Source organism: Aspergillus heteromorphus, assembly GCF_003184545.1.
Source record: "Aspergillus heteromorphus CBS 117.55 chromosome Unknown BO70scaffold_16, whole genome shotgun sequence".
Classification (NCBI taxonomy): Eukaryota; Fungi; Ascomycota; class Eurotiomycetes; order Eurotiales; family Aspergillaceae; genus Aspergillus; species Aspergillus heteromorphus.
In genome coordinates, this window is record NW_020290421.1 from 45,263 (window position 1) to 62,613 (window position 17,351).

The 17,351-nt window shown below is 55.5% G+C and overlaps 5 protein-coding genes across 5 annotated transcripts; 2 read left to right on the forward strand and 3 right to left on the reverse strand.

The window, feature by feature from the left end:
- The first annotated feature begins 74 nt into the window (after positions 1-74).
- Positions 75-2,248, forward strand: BO70DRAFT_362901 (uncharacterized protein). Its single transcript, XM_025543438.1, has 3 exons — positions 75-180; positions 255-380; positions 446-2,248. Exons 1-3 carry the CDS (start codon positions 157-159, stop codon positions 1,982-1,984), a joined length of 1,689 nt encoding a protein of 562 aa, XP_025398343.1. The 5' UTR covers positions 75-156; the 3' UTR covers positions 1,985-2,248.
- A 1,344-nt stretch (positions 2,249-3,592) lies between these two features.
- Positions 3,593-6,933, reverse strand: BO70DRAFT_362903 (putative beta-glucosidase). Its single transcript, XM_025543439.1, has 11 exons — positions 6,684-6,933; positions 6,484-6,576; positions 6,323-6,430; positions 6,185-6,261; positions 6,023-6,130; positions 5,787-5,965; positions 5,665-5,733; positions 5,392-5,607; positions 5,041-5,338; positions 4,686-4,924; positions 3,593-4,558 (listed from the first exon to the last, which is right to left on the reverse strand). The coding sequence occupies exons 1-11, from the start codon at positions 6,868-6,870 to the stop codon at positions 3,781-3,783; spliced, it is 2,352 nt and encodes a 783-aa protein (XP_025398344.1). The 5' UTR covers positions 6,871-6,933; the 3' UTR covers positions 3,593-3,780.
- A 708-nt stretch (positions 6,934-7,641) lies between these two features.
- On the reverse strand, positions 7,642-10,238 carry BO70DRAFT_362905 (DUF803 domain membrane protein). The gene is made up of 3 exons (XM_025543440.1): positions 9,305-10,238; positions 8,271-9,240; positions 7,642-8,238 (listed from the first exon to the last, which is right to left on the reverse strand). The coding sequence occupies exons 1-3, from the start codon at positions 10,131-10,133 to the stop codon at positions 7,758-7,760; spliced, it is 2,280 nt and encodes a 759-aa protein (XP_025398345.1). The 5' UTR covers positions 10,134-10,238; the 3' UTR covers positions 7,642-7,757.
- Positions 10,239-11,295: 1,057 nt separating this feature from the next.
- On the reverse strand, positions 11,296-15,264 carry BO70DRAFT_429943 (26S proteasome subunit P45; the record flags this gene model as incomplete). Its single annotated transcript, XM_025548110.1, has 5 exons — positions 11,296-13,198; positions 13,479-13,728; positions 13,779-14,844; positions 14,914-14,979; positions 15,097-15,264. 5 exons carry the CDS (start codon positions 15,262-15,264, stop codon positions 11,356-11,358), a joined length of 3,393 nt encoding a protein of 1,130 aa, XP_025398346.1. The 3' UTR covers positions 11,296-11,355.
- A 552-nt stretch (positions 15,265-15,816) lies between these two features.
- On the forward strand, positions 15,817-17,154 carry BO70DRAFT_362909 (E2 ubiquitin-conjugating protein UBC1). The gene is made up of 4 exons (XM_025543441.1): positions 15,817-15,848; positions 15,896-16,298; positions 16,379-16,683; positions 16,739-17,154. Exons 2-4 carry the CDS (start codon positions 16,038-16,040, stop codon positions 16,911-16,913), a joined length of 741 nt encoding a protein of 246 aa, XP_025398347.1. The 5' UTR covers positions 15,817-15,848; positions 15,896-16,037; the 3' UTR covers positions 16,914-17,154.
- The last annotated feature ends 197 nt before the right edge of the window (positions 17,155-17,351 follow it).

Consider the following 17,351-nt stretch of genomic DNA (forward strand, 5'->3'; position numbering starts at 1 on the left):
CGGCGGTTGCATGTCGTCACTGGGCGATAACTCTTGAGTCTTATCGACTGTGCCTTTAGTTGCTTCCCCACAACCATCACCACCGACCACTGAAGGGGTCGGATCGGCTCCAACATCAAGGGGCTCGCAGTGTGAGACTATCCGACGCCCGCAGCCATGGAGGCAGCTCCCCTCACTCTGGTAAGTTGCCGTGCACGTCCTGCTGGAAGCCTTCTACGTTGGAATCCCGGCCTGACAGACCCCCTTCGGTCAAGGCTCATACCCACGCTCGAAATGCAGTTCTCGAGACTCGCAAGTCCAACCCCGTCGCCGCGAGTGAGGAGCATGATCTAGCCGCAGGCGAGTTTGCAACTGCCGCTCAACACAGTTCCGATCGCGAGGTACGTGTCTGATCCGTTGTCCTGTTGGTATAGCCGACCGCCAGGCTAACCATCCACTGGCACAGGCCTTGCGGACACTGCAATTACTCGAAACCCACCACAAGAAGCTGGCTCAGATCTTGCGTTTCCAGCATGAGCACCCTCCTACCGCTGCATCTGCGGGTTCCAATGCTCAATCACCGGCCACGGAGTCAGGGACACGGACTCCAGATTCTCAACAACAACCCCCGCGACTGTCCGGGAACCCTCGCCTGCCATCACGGGAGACATCCACTATCGCCAGCAACCTGGCATCAGCACGAGGCATCCCAGCCCAGCCCCGCCGGTCCTCTCCCGCATCGCCGACAATCACAGCTCAGCAGGCAGGGGCAAAGATGACCGAGGGACCGGCAAAGATAAGGACCAGCGAGGCTCGACTCCGAGGGGCTCAGATGCAAGGGATGAAGGAGCGCGTGAGCCGCACATCTACGTCAAAGCCGTCCTGGACTCCACCAGCAGCCAGCCCTACCGACATCACGTCGCAGCAATATGCGCCTCTGGACCCCGGGGAGCCGACGCGCCACAAGAGCAGAGCCCCGCTCACGGAGGAGCCCTTCCAGAAGTTCTACTCGACCTTCGAAGGCCTCATTTCCAAGATCTCCGCACCCCTTGCATTCGCAGGTCTCCCGCTAGGCACCGACACCTCCGACTCCTCCAGCCGCAAAACCGCCGCAGATACTAAGACAGACCGATACAACGCGGTGTCGGATCGCGCCAACACCTCCGACCCAGACATCAAGAAAATCTTCTCCCGGGCCGCCCTGCAGGCAATCAAAGACACGACCGGCGGAACCGGCAGCACGGCGGAGTCATTCTACGTCGTGCCCACCACGGGCGGAACGGTGTCTTACGCCGGAATCCTGACGCGCGCCGAAAAGGAAGCGCGAAGGAACAGCTTCGAGGACGGCGACGAGGACTTCGTGGATGCACGGGAGACGCCCTCGTCTCCGGAAATGCGCCAAAGCCTATCCGGAGTGCAGGGCAAGGCGGGCCGCAGCGGGGACAAATTCAACAGTCTCCAGAACCCGAAAACGATGGAGGAACTGCAGATGGAGAACCAGGCCCTGCGACATCTGTCCGATACGCTGAGCAAACGACTCCACATGTGGGAGGTCAACGCGCAGTCATCATCCATTGCCCTGCAGCAGTCCCTAAAGGCCATGCACCATCAGAACCCCCCCTCGGAGCATCCCTCGGCTCTCATGTCCCCGATGGCGCCTGGTCCTGCATCGCCACCGCCCGTGGATGATACACGCATCAAAGAGCTCGAGGAGGCCATCCGCCGCCGCGAGATCGAGCTCAGCAAGGTCGGGCGCGAGAACGATAAGCTGCGCGACGTGCTGGTCCGCTACCGCGAACGGTGGGAAAAGCTGAAGGAGGGCGCCAAAACCCGCCGTGCGGAGGGCAGGAGTAACTCCAGTGCGTCTGCCACGCCAACACTGGCCAGGAAACCCAGCACGCAGGTCGATGCGGAGGATGCGCAGTCCAGAGCGGAGGGGGGGGCTGAGAGTGATAAAAATGCTACCGAGGAGGGGAAGCCTGAAAGGCGGATGCCTAGTACGTAGTCTGGTGGCTGCATAGCAGGGTATCTACATAACATGGCGGTCTGTATAGCAGGTTCGCTGTTACATGTCATACCTGTTGTGACTTTGGCGTGACAAAAGAGAAGCGATCTGGGGAGTTTTTGTCTTGTTTTTCCGGTCTTGATTTTGTTTTTCTATCCAGCTGATATGATATCCCATGTCCTACTGCAACAGCTAGCACATGATTTGAGTTGTACCTGCAGGACTGTTATGTATCTACTAGTATCCTATCCTATCCTATCCTATCCTATCCCATCCTATCTCAATGGCATAGCAGCAAACCACCGCAAATAACAACCGGCACTACAGTAGTGAACAGGATTCCTGCGGAAATCGAGCAGCTTTCCCTTTCCGCTTCAGGTCCAACTTAGCGCCGCTTTTTTCTCACTGGGTCGTGGGGTGAGTATAAAAGTGCGTGTTTTGAGTAATTCCTGACAGCTGCTACACTTAAGAGAGAATCATGATTAGATAGATCAAAGAATCTTGTCAACGTGCTTACATGTTTCAAAAAAAAAACCCCCCCATCTTACGCTTAGTCCTCCGGAAAGCAGAAATTACAGAAGAGCTTTGAAGTCTTACTCAATCGCCAGCCCCACCCAGTACACGGCACTCGCCAACATCATATTCAATGCATCAGATAGTTAAGGGTAAGTTGATTGCAAAGATACGTAAGCATAAGCCAGATAACTAACTAACGATCATCCCTCTACAACTATCTTCAGTCTCCATCATCCTGCGGGACTTACCCTAAGCTCCACGCCTGACGAACTGAACATAGATAGATATATTCATTATTATCTCTCGAACTATATATTCTCTGCAATATGTCGATCATCCTCCTTTTCACGAAACCATCTTAGCGCAAAGCCGCGAGATAACGCTACTGCGTCCCTCTGTCTGGCGAGGGCTATCTAATATACGTATCGAATTCTGGTTATAAAGACTATGCCTGGTGATGAAGAAAAACACAAAGCTGTCCGGAGGGGTCTTCAGCAGACCGGGTCAAGAATAATAATAGAATAAGAGTGGGATTTCAAGCGTCTAGACGATCCGCACAACTGGCCGTTTCAAAGGAAACTATATAATAATAGGACTGTCCTGCTTATCCTCGGGCTCTACACGATAGCCATCAGTACTACTACTGGTGCCCCTGACCGGGTTCCAATTTATATATTAGTTTATATATAACGAGGGACAGGCGCTCGGAGGTTTGATCATGCCCCCCCCCTTTTCGGAAGCCTTGGGCCGGAAAAGGTTCTACCTGGGATCAGTCGCTGCGTACAGCATCTCGTGGTTGTTGATCAGGATTATCTATCCTGTTCATCGGCCGATTCATCTCGAGTTAACGAGGCGTTCTATCCCTGCTTTGGTTGCTGGAGATAATATAATATCTCGTGCAAGGCTTGCAAGTGCAGGGAATTTAAGTTCATGCTTTTTTAGAAGATTCGAGGGAAGCCTTATATAGTTTTCAAAGAAAGGGTTAGTATAGGTTAATAGGACAGAGGAAATCATCCATCACTTTATGATGTCTTGTAAGCTACAATGTTGTGGAGGTACTAGTGATTGTCGTGAATCTTTAAGTATGAAATCCGCCTCTGTTGTTGTTGTTGTTGTTGTTATTGATGACTGGATATATATATATATATATATATACCAGTTCTACCTCAGGGCATATACAGATCGCTCACGTGCTGCCCTCATACCTAAAAGCGGCGGCACCTCAATCGGGCAAGCAGACGGAGTTCACTTTAGTTAGCAACAATCATCTCTCTAACTATCTAAACAACAGTAAAACTCGTATTCCCCCGAATATCCACCGAACTCCCTCCCACCAACACGCCAAACACGCCCTTCTCAACCACATACCTCATCCTGGCATCCCAGACGCCCAAATCCTGGACCTTAATATCGACATCCACCGTGACCGTCTCCCCAGCCTTGATGACGACCTTATCAAACCCCTTCAGCAACCGATTCGGCACCACGACACTCGCAATCTCATCGACCAAATAAACCTGCACGACCTCGGTGCCCTCCACGTCCCCCAGATTCTCCACCTCAACGCTCACCCGCACCGTGTCGTTCACCGACACCGTACTCTTGTCGACGCGCACCCCAGTGTACGCGAAATCGACGTAGCTCCGGCCAAAACCGAAGGGATAGACCGCGTGCGGATCCCCGAGGACGTACTGGTATCCGAAGTCGAGGGTCCCGTTGGGGAAGGCTTGTCCGGCCGTGCCGATGTCTCGCGCGCTGTTGAGGTAATCATAGTAGATGGGGAGGTCGCCGACGGAGTGCGGGAAGCTGACGGAGAGTTTGCCGGAGGGGTTGTAGTCGCCGAAGAGGATCGAGGCGAGGGCGTTGCCGCCTTGTTCTGAGGGGTAGAATTGCTGGATCAGAGCGGAGGTGCTGTTGCCTAGCCAGACGACGTCGGTGAGGGGCTTGCCGCTAGAGAGGACGACGATGGTGGGCGTGTTGGTGGCTAGGATTGCGCGGATGAGCGGCGCTTGGGCGCCCACGAGGTTGAGGTTGTCGAGGTCGACGTGTTCGCCGGTTCTGTTGGGAGGGAGAGGGGTTAGTGGGGTGGAGGAGGAGGGATGAGTGGTGTATGGGGAATAGGGGAGGGTGGAGGAAGGGAGGGAGGAGGGGATGGTGAGTATGAGAGGTTTAGGGAGGGACGTACGTCGCGTTATACCCACTCCAGAGCTCAGTCTGGTCTCTCGACCAGGTTCCCACGACGACGACAGCGACGTCAGATTTCTTGGCCGCGGCGATGGCCTCCTCGAAGCCGGACTCGTCGTTGCTCCAGCGCTCGCAGCCCTGCGCGTAGTTGATGGTGGCTGCGTCGCCGACGGCGGCTTTGATGCCGTCGAGGGGCGTCACGCCGTGCCATTGGCTGTTGTAGATCACGTAGTCGCCGTACTGAGAGGGTTAGTTTTGGGTTATATACACAGGGGCTGAAGAACCGACGAAAGAAAGAGGAGGGAGGAGGAAAGAGGAAGAGCTGGTCGGGTAGGAGAAATGTAAGGCAGTCTCACGTTCATATATCCGTGAGCCATCGGTCCAATCACGGCAATACTGCCGCTCTTGCTCAGAGGAAGAGTCTTATTGTGATTCTCCAGCAGAACGATAGACTCCATGTCCAGGGTCTTAGCGAGCTCGACAGCCTCGGGGGTGTGGATGAGATCCTTCCACTGGGACTGGGGAGCAGCAGGGTAAGGGTTCTCAAAGATGCCCATCTCGAACTTTGCGCGGAGGAATCTGGAGACGGCGGTGTCGACGATGTCGATGTCCAGCTTGCCGGACTCGACCAGCTCAGGGATCTTCTGGTAGTTGCTGGGAGGGAAGGTGTTAGCCGTGTGCCCTGTTGTATACTGTGGGGAACGTACAATGAGCCACCCCCCATTTCGACGTCGGTGCCTGCGGGCAGCGCCATCATGGTCACGGCTTCCATGTCAATCGGGGAGCTTCTGCAGAGCTTGAAGGCCGTGCAGAGACGGTCTGTGGCGCCGGAGTCGCTGAATACCCAGTATTTGTAGCCCCATTCCTCGCGCAGGATCTTTGTCAGAGTGTACCAGTCGGAGACGGCGGGGATGCCATCGTATCTAGAAGAAGATGGGTGTTAGCTGGTGATGGTGGTGGTTGACCGATCAGACACTTACGCGTGGTAGGCACTCATGATGCTCCATACACCTGCATCGACAATTGCGCGCTTGAAAGACGGGAGCCAGCTGGATGAGAGTCAGACAGTCGACCATCTTTGAAAACACACCAAGGGACATACGTTGAACGGAGATACCTCTCTCCTCCTTGGACCGGCGCCGTGTTCAGCCCCTGCTCGGGCAAACTGTATGCCACAAAGTGCTTGACGGTGGCGGAGACATTGCGACTCTGCAGGCCGGTGATGTAGCTGTAGGCCATTTCACCCGCGAGATACGAGTCTTCCGAGAATGTCTCCTCGACCTACAAGTAAATCCGTCAGAAAAAGCCTTCAGTCAGAGAGACATGTATCCATCTTACCCGACCATAACGAAGCTCCCGTGCCAAATCCGCCAGCGGCGCAAAGAGCTGATTGGCGCCGATCGCAAGCGCTTCTTGCGCGATGAGCTGTCCCATTTGGTTGACCAGCTGCAGGCGTGTTAGGCTCTTCTAGATGTCTCGCGGGGGTGGAAGTGAACGTACATCTCTGTTGAATGAGCAGCCGTATGCGATCGGGGAGTTATAGATGGTAGCGTTCTCCAGCAGGAAGCCATGGATACCTAAGTAACAACAAACACTTTAGTAACTTCCGATACCGAAGGTAGGATAGAGGAGACAAACCCTCAGTCTGAACAAGCGCAGGAATACCCAGCGTCGTGTTCTGAATCAGATAATCCTGCGCTCTCTTGATATTGGTCGCAAGCCAGTCCCAGGGAACAGCATATCCCACTGTATGCACTCGTCAACAGTCTGCTCAGGAGCTTTCAGAGCAATTCCCATACCATAGAAACCGCCAGCCTTCATCTCCATATTCGCCACCAGACCACTGTAGTTGAACGATCCGTCGGTGCTGTTCATCCAATTGCCGATATCCCCTATGGCGCAGACACCGTTAGCCGATGCTATCCCAAATGCCAAATCCAGGAGACAGAGTGACTCCATTCACAAAAGTCAACGTTCATCAGAAAAGAAACACACCCACCCTGCATCAATTGAGCCATCTTATCCTGGATCGTCATCCGGCCCAGCAAGTCCGAGACTCGCGCCTCGACCGGCGCATGGGGGTCCTTGTAGAGCGGTCTTGAGGCATTCTGCGAGGCAGCGACCGCTACACCCGACAAGAGCTGAAGGAGCAGAAGCCCCTTGGCGAGGAAACCAGCGACGACCATATCTGACTCGAAAGAGGCTTTGTAGCAGCAGCCCCAGCTTGTCAGCGAATGAGCCTACTTCAGAAGATACAATAAGAAAAATCCCCTCACCTCAGAAGGACGGAACCCCCCAGTATTTAACCCCATCCCATTGCATTGCACCGCCAATCCCCCTCCCCCAATGCGCATGCGCAAGTCAGCGGAGCCCGCAACAACATGGGCAAAAAAGCACAACGCAACGCAACCGAGACTAATTTAGGCTGCTCATGCGATCAGGGCGGCGATGAGCCCAGCAGGTAGACATCAGGCATCGGGTGATGTTGGAGGGCGAGAGCAGCAGCAGCAGCAGCAGCGAATGAGTGCGCCGGAAGTAATGGGGAAGGAGAAGTTCGTCTGCGTTGAGTGGCTGCGGTCAGAGCAGCAGGATATTAACGGCTAAATTGCGGAGTGGCGGACGGGGGAGGGGTAAGTATCGACTGTGTACTAGATCCGTAAGGTGATCCATGCAGGACACTATCCCGGGGCGTGCAGACAACCGGCGCGCTCCTCCGGCCTGCAGCTGTTGCTTTCTCCACCTATCGTTGTTCGTGCTCGGGCTGGCGTGCAGGTCGACAGGCAGGGATTTGCCGTATGAGGGCCCGCTCCGATATTAATTATCGATGGGGTGGATGGGCTGAAGAACGAACTGGACAGAGAGGCTGCCCTCCGCTTATGATCCTGCTCTCCAGGACTATCGGTGTGACGGAAAGATCGACGTTCCCTCAATTTCTATTAAACACATATATAGGTGAAGAACGCTAATGCTATCAGGAGGATGTGAAGCCACCACCCGCGAATTATATCTATGGGGAAACAAAAAATGTATGTACTAGCAAGAGGAGTGAGAGCCCGTCACCATCGGAGCTCACTTACGCCTGCGTATCTGCGCCTGCACCCGCACCCGTACCTGCACCCTGTGCGTCTTGGGCATTCGACGAGTCGACACCGTGTTCAAGTTCACTTTCCTGGGGGGGCGTCGCATCGAGACCTTTGTTCGCACCAGGCTTGTGGAGAACGCCGCCGAGCCAGGCCAGCCCTCCGCTCCACGAGTCACTGAAGCTGCGAAGCCGCGAGAGGGAGGCGGTATTGTCCACGCGCGGGTTCCTGGATCCATCCTCGGTGGGAGTCGGATTCCCGGTGTTTACAGGAGCTGTGGCGAGCTCGCCCGTGGTATGCAGTCCGCTGTTATGCAGCGGCAATCGGGAAGTATGACCATCGTTGTTTCCAGCAGACTCCTGATCGAGGTTTCTGGGTTCGCCGTCTCGATTCCGGGAGAACCCCTCCAGGAATGTCGTGCTGAGTTGTTTACTCCGACCCATCCGTTGCCGTAGCTTTCGTCCCTTGCTGGGACTCATCTCGCCGCGACGGAGTGACTCGGCTACGACGGCGCTAAATCCAGCGGAGATTGTCGGAAGAAGGGGCCGGGTGAGAAGTTGGAGAAGGAGTTGCGGATAGTTCTTGTTGGGGGGGTCTGCACCACCACATTGGGGCGGCTAGTTGGGTGAGTGCGGATGGTTCCAGAGGTTGGACCCTCCAGATCATGGTCCTCGGCGCCAGGCGCAGGAGGGAAACGGAGGAGAAAGGGCGAACTCTGTGTCGGGGGCCCGGATTGAGCTGGAGGGGTGGACGGACGAATGATTGCAGGCTCGGTCATCGGGGTTTGGATGGCTGGCTCTTGAAAGTCCGCCCATGGGTTTGTCAAAAGTGACCGGGCCTGCAAGGGCGAGGAAGGCGCTGACACCGGTTCGAGGGATTCAGCGGTCAACGAGCCGATTGGGGAAGATGGTGCGGCCGACAAAACGCCCCGGGGGGTCTGCTGGCTGTCATCGACGTCCTCGAGGTGGTGGCTGAGGAGCGAACCCGAGGGAGACTGTAGGTGATCATCGTGGAAGTCATGTCCCTTGTGTCTCCTCACATGAGGAGGCGGCATGTCGACATCGTCATGGTAGCGTTCTCCTGACAGCAGGCCAATGGCCTCTTCTTCGTCGTCGGCGGAGAAAGAAGACTCATTGTCCGCACGTACCCGGCCACTGGTGATAAAATACACCCCCAGGAATGTCAGGAGACAGCCCCCCACGAACTTGCTCCCTCGATCTGCCGTAAATGATTCGAAGTCCCGGTATAAGACGGCACTTCCGATGATCACAGATAGCGTGAAGAGCACAAATTGAGTTGGGATCACTTGGGTCGAATCGAAGCGTTGCAGGGCTCGGTTGATGTACCGAATCTGCATCAGAGCGCTGAAGAAAAGGACAAACACCAGAAGATAGGTGACTGGAAATGTGATAACATGCCACAGTGTAAATGACAGCAGTGACGAAACGCCTTTTGTCGACAAAGCGGTATATCCACCTATTCAACCATGAGCAATCTTCCAGACAACAGACACGTTAGATAGGGTGCGCGGCCGACATACCAAACAATGCCACCAGTCCAACATCAATCAAGATGGACCGCGACCCATACTTGCCACTGGCCCACATGAGTCCGACAATCAACGCGGCCGAGACGCCCAGATACAGCTCGAACTCCCAGCGCGTGATCATCACCCAGATATCATGGGGACCGATCTTCTCTTCCGAGGACTTGGCGCTGAGAACCACGACCACCGCTCCAGCGATGGCGACGAGCACGCCCCATAGATCGCGCTTCCGGAATTTCTCCTTCAGCATGATGGGCGCGATGACGCAGTTGGAGATCAGAGCCACAACACCCAAAGGCGACACGATCGAAGCCGGAGCGAACCCGTAGGCCATGAAGTTCCCGACCTCCCCGAGAGACATGAGCACAATCCCTACCCACCAGTACGGGGAACGAAGATACGATTTACGGCGCAAGGTATCGCCCTCCGGGCGGACGGTCCGGTCGGACCCCATAGAATCGCGCATATGATCCTGCGAGTCTGCATCGTCGTCCCTGTAGCGGCGAGTGCGTCTGGAATTGCCGCGGGGCTCCTCGTAACGCTCGCGTTCGGGACTCGGAGACTCATCGCGATAACGACCTGCCCGATTCCTTCCTCGACCGACCTCGCCGTTGAGGTCGTTGTCGCCAACAGACCCGTAAGCACCGGTGCTTCCATGGCCCTGGCTGGATCGTTTCCAATCCATATCGCGTTGTAGCTTCTCCTGCTCCCATTCCCTCTCGATTCGGATGTGTGCGTAGCGCTGGATGTTCAGGGCCAAAGAAATCAACACATTCCCGGCCAGCGCGGTGATGATACCGATCAGGGAGGACCATTCGTGCATTCCTCCGCCCCCGCCGCTGCCGCCGCCACCACCATCGCCGGATCCCGGAGTCGAGGTGGAGGACGGAGAGGGTTGGGACGGTGAGGGGAGGAGATACGGTGTGAGAGTCGGGGTGGGAATGGCAGAGGAGGCGAGCGCGGTGAGCAGGCCGGCTGCCAGGGGCGCCTCTTGAAAATGAGCCATTCGCGATAAGAGGGTGGCGCAAGGGGTTGTGACGGCGCCGGAGGGTCTAATTAAAGAGCAGCCACGAGAGCGAAAAAGGAGGTCCCGAAAGGTCCGCCGCTATCAACGAAATCCTGCCCGTAGGACCCGACAGGCCTCCGGGGGTCCAACGTTCCAACGATCCAACAGACCGACCGAGCGACCGAGCGACCGACCGGAATAAAGATAAGACCGCTGGACTCCTTCACCACAGGTGTTCCTTCAGTGTCTGGGCTTCAGCGTTGGGAGAGTCGCTCATGCTGCTGTGAATCATTGCATTCTGTGGCCCGTATCCCCTGGTCGAGGTGAAAACCCAGCTGGCAAGCTCGTCGCGTATCGGTCAGAAGAGGAGACACCGGTCGGATCGCGAAAGTAGTGGTGTAGTAGTTACGGATGTCCGTCGAGGGTGGACGGGGGTCCGGTGATGGTTGTTCTGTGGAGAGAGAAGACTCGAGGGAGAGGGGGAGTTGGCAGATGGGAGATGGGAGATGCCGAGAGAACCGGAGCGACGAACTAAGTCGGCGCGACTTCCGAACCAACTGTACGAGCAGTCGCACGTGCAGCCCACTCACCAACTCCCCCCGCAGCATCGCGACACAAGCTGCGCTGTGCAGTCATACAGAGTGCCATTGGCCATTGGTTTGTTCAGCCATGCCGATCCCAAGAATGGGCGGCTTATCATCCCGGTCCACAACTGCCCGTCCAACGTCATCGAGCAGGACGAGTCAGTCCTGCGTCTACGAATATGCGCAATGACTCCAATCGAAAAGATCCATCCAAAAACCTTGGAATGGTACCAGGGTAGATGTTGAGGCGGTCGGATTACTAACACGCTGTCTGAGTCGAAGCAAAGCAAAGCCACTGTCAACGCCGCCCTTGCTGCAATAAATATACATAGAATCCAGGAATGTTTCATGTCTCACCCCATTCGGATCAACTAGCTTCTGGAAGATGACCGAACAAAAAAAAAAAAAAAAAGAAAGAAATAAAGTAAAAACCCACGCATATTTCAGCACCCTGATTATCGCCGGGCCTTCTTCTTATCCGGCCCTGGTTCATCCTCCTCGTCGCTGAGATCCCGGTAGATGGGCGTAGGCTGCGTCTCCTTCCAGGCCTTGGTGAAGATGGGGTCCTTTTCGGCCTTCTCCGCATATTTCAGCAGAGCCTCACGGGGATCCTCGTCGCGCATGGAACTGAGAGGGATGTTCTCCCGGATATGCCTCTCGTCAGGCTGCGACTTCGCGAAAGGTGTCTGTGCGGGAATGTGAGGTCTCCGTGGATCCCTCGAGCGACCCGAGGCCGTCAGGCCAACATTCGGGTGTCGCGCGGACCAGGTGGCCGAGCTGTAGTGAGGGACCCCGTTGGATCCCACCACGACGGAATCCCCCGAGATGCCCTGCGTGAGGTCCATGGTGAGACTCGGGTCGTCGTCGATGTGCCGACGCTTCGGGGCCTTGGACATCACCAGAGCGGCACCCTTGGTCGACATAGTGGGGTTGTAGAGAACATGCGTCTCCGCGTTGGCGGACCCGGTGATGATCTGGTTCATCTTTTCATGCCAAATAACACTAATCAATGGCGATCCTGGCGTGACTGGCGTGATCAACTCCGGTTTGAGTGTGGCGGGATTCAAGATGTGCAGGTGTCCAGTCTCCGAGCCCGTGAGGACATTGGCTGAGGTAGGCGAGAATACGATGTTCGAAGATGGGAACCGGCTGCTGCTGGACGGATGATGAATAGTCGTGATCGGTTGTTTGAACTTCCTAGTGTCCCAGAGTTTGATGGTGTCGTCTCCGCCCTTAGTGATGACTAGTCTGCCATCCGAGCTGATGTCGATGCCACTCGTCCAGGTATCTCTAGTATGCGCATCCCGGACCTCCGCGCTTGGCCGGGTAAACGGCCCGTTTCCGCTCCACATCACCAAGCTGCCATCGAGGGCAGCAGAAACCAGAACATTGGGACCACCCTGCTTGGGCGAGCCCCATGCGACAGCGGTCATTTTGGTCCGACCAGCGGAACCCGCCACCCGAGACTTATGCACAATGACCTCCTTCTGTGACCGTCCATTATTGGCATCCCATATGCGCACCGTGCTGTCTGTTCCTGCCGTAGCACACAGGTTCTCATCCGTTGGACACCACGCTCCGCTGGTCACCTCCGATATATGACCCTTGGTATTATGAAGATCCCTCAAGTACATATCACCCTTCGCAAACTCGGTGACGGTCTCGCCGTCGCGATCGAGAATCCTGGGTTGAGACGTAGCGGAAACAACGAGGACATAGGCAGGGGCGAGAGGGTTGAAAGCGGCATAGTGCACAGCATGCGCTTCCTGCGCGGCGGACTGCTTTTTTGCGGACGGGTCAACGGACTTGAATGCGCGCACCGTCGACGGTGTCATGGATGCGAAATCGTGTAGTTTTATCGTACAATCCGTGGAGCCGGTGATCAGGCGCGATCCCGAGGGGTCCGCGGTCAAGGTTGTCACGGCGCGGTCGTGTGTTTTGAAAGTGAGTTCATGGGACACCGGAAACTCATCCTCATCATCGTCTGAGTCGTCATCCGAGTCATCGCTTCCGCTGTCACTACCCGATCCATCGGGTTGTCTCTCCTTCTCAGACTCGGCGTTCACTTCAGCGCTCGCATCGCCGACCAAAGCCGCCTCGCGATCAGACTGAGCAGATACTTCTGTCCGCTTGGTGCGATCTATCTGCGCGCTAACATCGGCTTTCTTTTCTTGCCTACCGAAGCTTGTCGGAAAAAATTTCTTGAAGGCCTCCTCGTCAAACCCGTCCATGATGGCGAATGTGGTATGTCTCGGAGAATCGATGGAGATGACTTCAGATGCGAGATCGATGTTGGCTCTGTTTGCGTGGTTTGCAGGGTTTGCGATGTTTGTCTTTCACGTGGTGATAAGATAAGAACGCTGGTCGATAAGCACGCGTCGGCCTGAGGTATACAGTGACACCCCAGGCATACATATGGGTCTGGTCCTGGAATGAATAACTAAAGTACGATTCTCTCTGCCAATCAAGAAGGGCAACAAATTATAAAAGAACTACTGATCATGATGATACAATACAGGCAATCATTACCTCGGTTGAACTAAAGTAGTTCTAAGTACACCCCCGATAGCGCGTCTACAAGTACAGCCCCTCGACTGGGCCTCCGTCCTGCTTCGTCTTCATGATGCGCTCCCTGGCGGCACGGAAATCGTCCATCTGCACCCGCATTCTGCGCTCTCTCAGCGCCATCAAACCGGCTTCCGTGCAGATAGCCCGAATGTCGGCACCGGAGAGATCATCCTTCTGGTTGATGAACTCGTCCAGGTCGACATCGTCTCCGAGCGACATCTTCGAGGTGTGCAGGGTGAAGATCTTCTTCTTGGTGTTTTCTGGACGCCGTTAGCAGGGGAACAAATGGTCCAGTGGACACAACACTTACGGTCTGGGTTTTCGAAGAGGATCTTTCTGTCAATACGACCCGGGCGGATCAGGGCAGGGTCCAGGGTTTCGATCTTGTTCGTAGCCATGATCACCTTGACATCACCCCGGTCATCGAATCCATCAAGCTGGTTAAGGAGTTCCAGCATGGTACGCTGGATCTCCCGCTCACCACCCGACGTCGAGTCATAACGCTTCGTACCAATCGCATCGATTTCATCAATGAAGACAATGGACGGGGCGTGTTCGGCGGCAACTTGGAAGATCTGTCGGACCAGGCGAGGACCATCACCGAGGTATTTCTGGATAAGCTCACTACCAACAATGCGGAGGAACGTGGCACTGGTCTGGTTGGCGACTGCCTTGGCCAATAGCGTCTTTCCGGTACCAGGCGCACCGTAGAGGATGACACCCTTGGGTGGCTTGATACCCATCTCCTCGTACAGCTCCGGGTGGAGCAAAGGAAGCTCGACGGACTCTCGGACTTCTTGGATCTGGGTTTCCAGACCACCGATATCCGCGTATGACTCTGTGGGCGCTTTGTCGAGCTTCATCACCGATACAAGGGGGTCAGACTCTTCGGTCAGCACACCAACCACGGAAACCGACTTGTGGTGCAGCAGAATGCTCGCACCGGGTTCGAGAAGGTCCTTGTCCACGAACGACATAATAGACACGTAGTACTCGGGTCCAGTCGCGCTCGACACGATCGCATGGTCATCATCGATCAACTCCTCCAGGTTGCCGACTCCCATGGGGCTGCCTCTCATGTCGTCGACCCGGCCTCTCTCATCTGCGTTTCTGTCCATGATATCGAAGTCGCCCCGGGCGGTATCCAGCGTCGCCTGGGCCTTGGTCTTGCGCAGACGCTCCATGTTCTCCACGTACTCCTCCTCTAGCAACAGGTGGTCGTGGACCCGTTGCATTCGGAGATATCGTAATTTGCATCGGGACGTCGGGTAGATGTCGGGAAGCTTCGAGGCAGTGCTTGGGCCGGCAGCCCTGCGCTTCTTACGTCCGATGCGAGTGGTGGGCGGCGGCGGCGGCTCGTACTTAGGCTTGTCCTTCTGCGCAGAGGAAGCTATCGTCAGCCGATCATATATTCCACGAGAGTGGTTTCAGGGATACACGCATACCTTCTTGTCCTTCTCGTTGGCTCCATCGCCACCGGGGCCTCCGCTGATGTTGGACTGCTGGTTACCCTGTTTTCGAGACCGGTTAGATAAGTGACATCAGGAGCCAGCAAGCGCTGCTGACAAGGGCGGCGACCAACCATAGTCCCAGAATATGACCAGAGAGTAAAGCAGTTATAGACACACTATGATAGATTGAATCCGATAGCCCGGAGGAGCAAGAATGTCCGCGGGGGGAGGGGGGGGGATAGATGGGGGATGGATGAAAGAGGATGGAGGTGTGTAGCTGATGAGTTGAGCAGCTGGGAAGCTGTTGTCGCCATCCGCTGGGGCCTTGGCGCCGGTCCAGCGCATTGCCCGGCCACGTGACGCGAGTCGGCATCATACAGGTGCCTTGGAGCCTTAAAACTTGCAGCCTGAGAGCCTGGGACTTTCTGCCTGAAAGCCTTAGTGCCTTAGTGCCCGAGTGCCTGGGTGCCTGGGCGATGGGGCGATCAGCCAGGCATCCAAGGCCGGGACCAACCGACTCCAACGGATTTAAGCTCCCTCAGCTTGATCAGCTTGACAAGTTGACGGGTCATTATTTCTGTAGCATCGACGGAGCACAACTGGGTCCTCCCTCTTCTTCTCCGCGATTCGCTTTGGCTCCACTGGACACTGGACATGGCTTCCCTGGCAGTGGCCTGAGGTGTTTGGTGTTTAGCGCTCAACTATACTACTGACTTATCGCTGACGAGCGCTTACGCCCCGCCGAAGCAGTGATCCCCCTCATTTTTCCTCACTCGAGTCTCGCGCCCCCCACCACAACAATAGGTGAGGCTGTCCCTGTTCCATATTTGGTCACCAGCTGCCATGTTTTCTTTTTCGCCTTACCCTTCCTCCCTCTTCCACCACTCCTTTGCCCCCCAAACGAGTGTTTGTTCGTCTGTTTGTTCATTGTAATCCTAGCCCCGCCTGATCCTTACCGTGAGGCTAACCAAGCTAGACAGTAGCCTTATAGTTCCAAGATTCCTCCCCGTCTTATACTCTTCTGCCTTGAACGGCTCCTCATCTCGCACCCACCCTTGAGACAGATTGCTCTCTTGGCCTCCACTGGTGAACGGTCCAACTGCACCAACTCCCCCATCATGGCCTCTAATCGAGCGAGACGGATCGCCAAGGAGATCGCGGACATCCATGCCGACACGCACTCCCAGATCACAGCGGAGCCGCTGGGTGGTGATGACGATATTACACACCTTCGGGGTTCATTCCCAGGGCCTCCAGGCACCCCCTATGAAGGCGGCACCTTTGCTGTTGACGTCCGGATACCAAATGAATATCCGTTCCGGCCTCCGGTCATGAAATTTATCACTAGGGTCTGGCACCCTAACATCAGCAGTCAAACTGTGAGTGTGCTCAATCTGATGCGCATTCAAATTCAATCTGGTTCAGCGCCTAATTATTGCCTGATTACTCGGGCCTACAGGGCGCCATCTGCCTAGACACTCTGTCTACAGCGTGGTCGCCGGTCCTGACCATCAAGTCAGCCCTTCTGTCGCTGCAATCCCTGCTCAGTACCCCCGAACCCAAGGACCCCCAGGATGCCGAGGTCGCCACAATGCTTCTTCGGAGACCGAATGAGTTTGCGCGTGTGGCTCAAGAATGGGCTGTCAAATACGCCGGAGCCCCCAGTAAGTACGCCGGCGAAGGGAGCGGTGGCGTTACAGACGAGACTCTCCGTCTGCAGGACCTCAAGTCCAAGGAGGATCAGGAGCAGGAGGACCTGGCTAAGTACGAACTCGGCCCCTCGGCCCTATTCCGGTCTTGCTGACGGTCTTGCGTGCAGGTACGATGGATACAACAAGGACCTGATCGATCGGTTCTGTAGCATGGGCTTCGATGTGGACCGCGTGGTGTCCGCGTTCAGATACTTCGGTATTGATCGGATGGAGGGCGAAGACTATGAGCTGGAGGAGGCATACATGGGCGATGTCACGGCACGGCTCCTGGGCGAGCCGTAGATGGTCCGGGGCGAGAACTACAGGGCCAGGCTGGTTTGGATTCTGCAATAGCGACGGTGCTGGGTTTGTTCGTCGGGCTGATTTGATTGCGTTCTGAGACCAAAGACTTGAGATTTTGAGATCCCATGAGGCGGGTCTAAAATATATCCATCTTTCTTGCGGCATTGTTAGATAGTACCTGGTTGCCGTTGATCGCATTAGCATTTACGCAGTTTGAATCTGAAGCAGGCCTTGGTTATCATCTTTTTAAAAATTTATGCATAGCCCTGTAGAATCTCCTTGTCATACAGGTCATTCATTTTGACTCATTCCGACTTTTCCATTGCTCACTGTTGGGGCATATCGATAAGCACGTGGATCGGCGGCAGAACTTCAGATCCGCCAAGTCCATCTCCAACTTCTCCGCCACACCTTCTCCTCGCCTTCCACAGATCTTCT

Excerpts from the sequence above, each read along its gene's own strand:
- BO70DRAFT_362905 (XM_025543440.1), bottom strand. The coding sequence starts at position 10,133 with ATGCACGAATGGTCCTCCCTGATCGGTATCATCACCGCGCTGGCCGGG. Across the intron at positions 9,241-9,304 it reads TGGACTGGTGGCATTGTTTG|GTGGATATACCGCTTTGTCG; the intron begins GTATGTCGGCCG and ends ATGGTTGAATAG. Across the intron at positions 8,239-8,270 it reads CCGCTGGATTTAGCGCCGTC|TCCCAGCAAGGGACGAAAGC; the intron begins GTAGCCGAGTCA and ends CGGCGAGATGAG.
- BO70DRAFT_362909 (XM_025543441.1), top strand. The coding sequence starts at position 16,038 with ATGGCCTCTAATCGAGCGAGACGGATCGCCAAGGAGATCGCGGACATC. Across the intron at positions 16,299-16,378 it reads CTAACATCAGCAGTCAAACT|GGCGCCATCTGCCTAGACAC; the intron begins GTGAGTGTGCTC and ends TCGGGCCTACAG. Across the intron at positions 16,684-16,738 it reads GAGCAGGAGGACCTGGCTAA|GTACGATGGATACAACAAGG; the intron begins GTACGAACTCGG and ends TCTTGCGTGCAG.
- BO70DRAFT_362903 (XM_025543439.1), bottom strand. The coding sequence starts at position 6,870 with ATGGTCGTCGCTGGTTTCCTCGCCAAGGGGCTTCTGCTCCTTCAGCTC. Across the intron at positions 6,131-6,184 it reads GCTGCTCATTCAACAGAGAT|CTGGTCAACCAAATGGGACA; the intron begins GTACGTTCACTT and ends ACACGCCTGCAG. Across the intron at positions 5,734-5,786 it reads GAGAGGTATCTCCGTTCAAC|CTGGCTCCCGTCTTTCAAGC; the intron begins GTATGTCCCTTG and ends ACTCTCATCCAG.
- BO70DRAFT_362901 (XM_025543438.1), top strand. The coding sequence starts at position 157 with ATGGAGGCAGCTCCCCTCACTCTG. Across the intron at positions 181-254 it reads AGGCAGCTCCCCTCACTCTG|GCTCATACCCACGCTCGAAA; the intron begins GTAAGTTGCCGT and ends CCTTCGGTCAAG. Across the intron at positions 381-445 it reads AACACAGTTCCGATCGCGAG|GCCTTGCGGACACTGCAATT; the intron begins GTACGTGTCTGA and ends CCACTGGCACAG.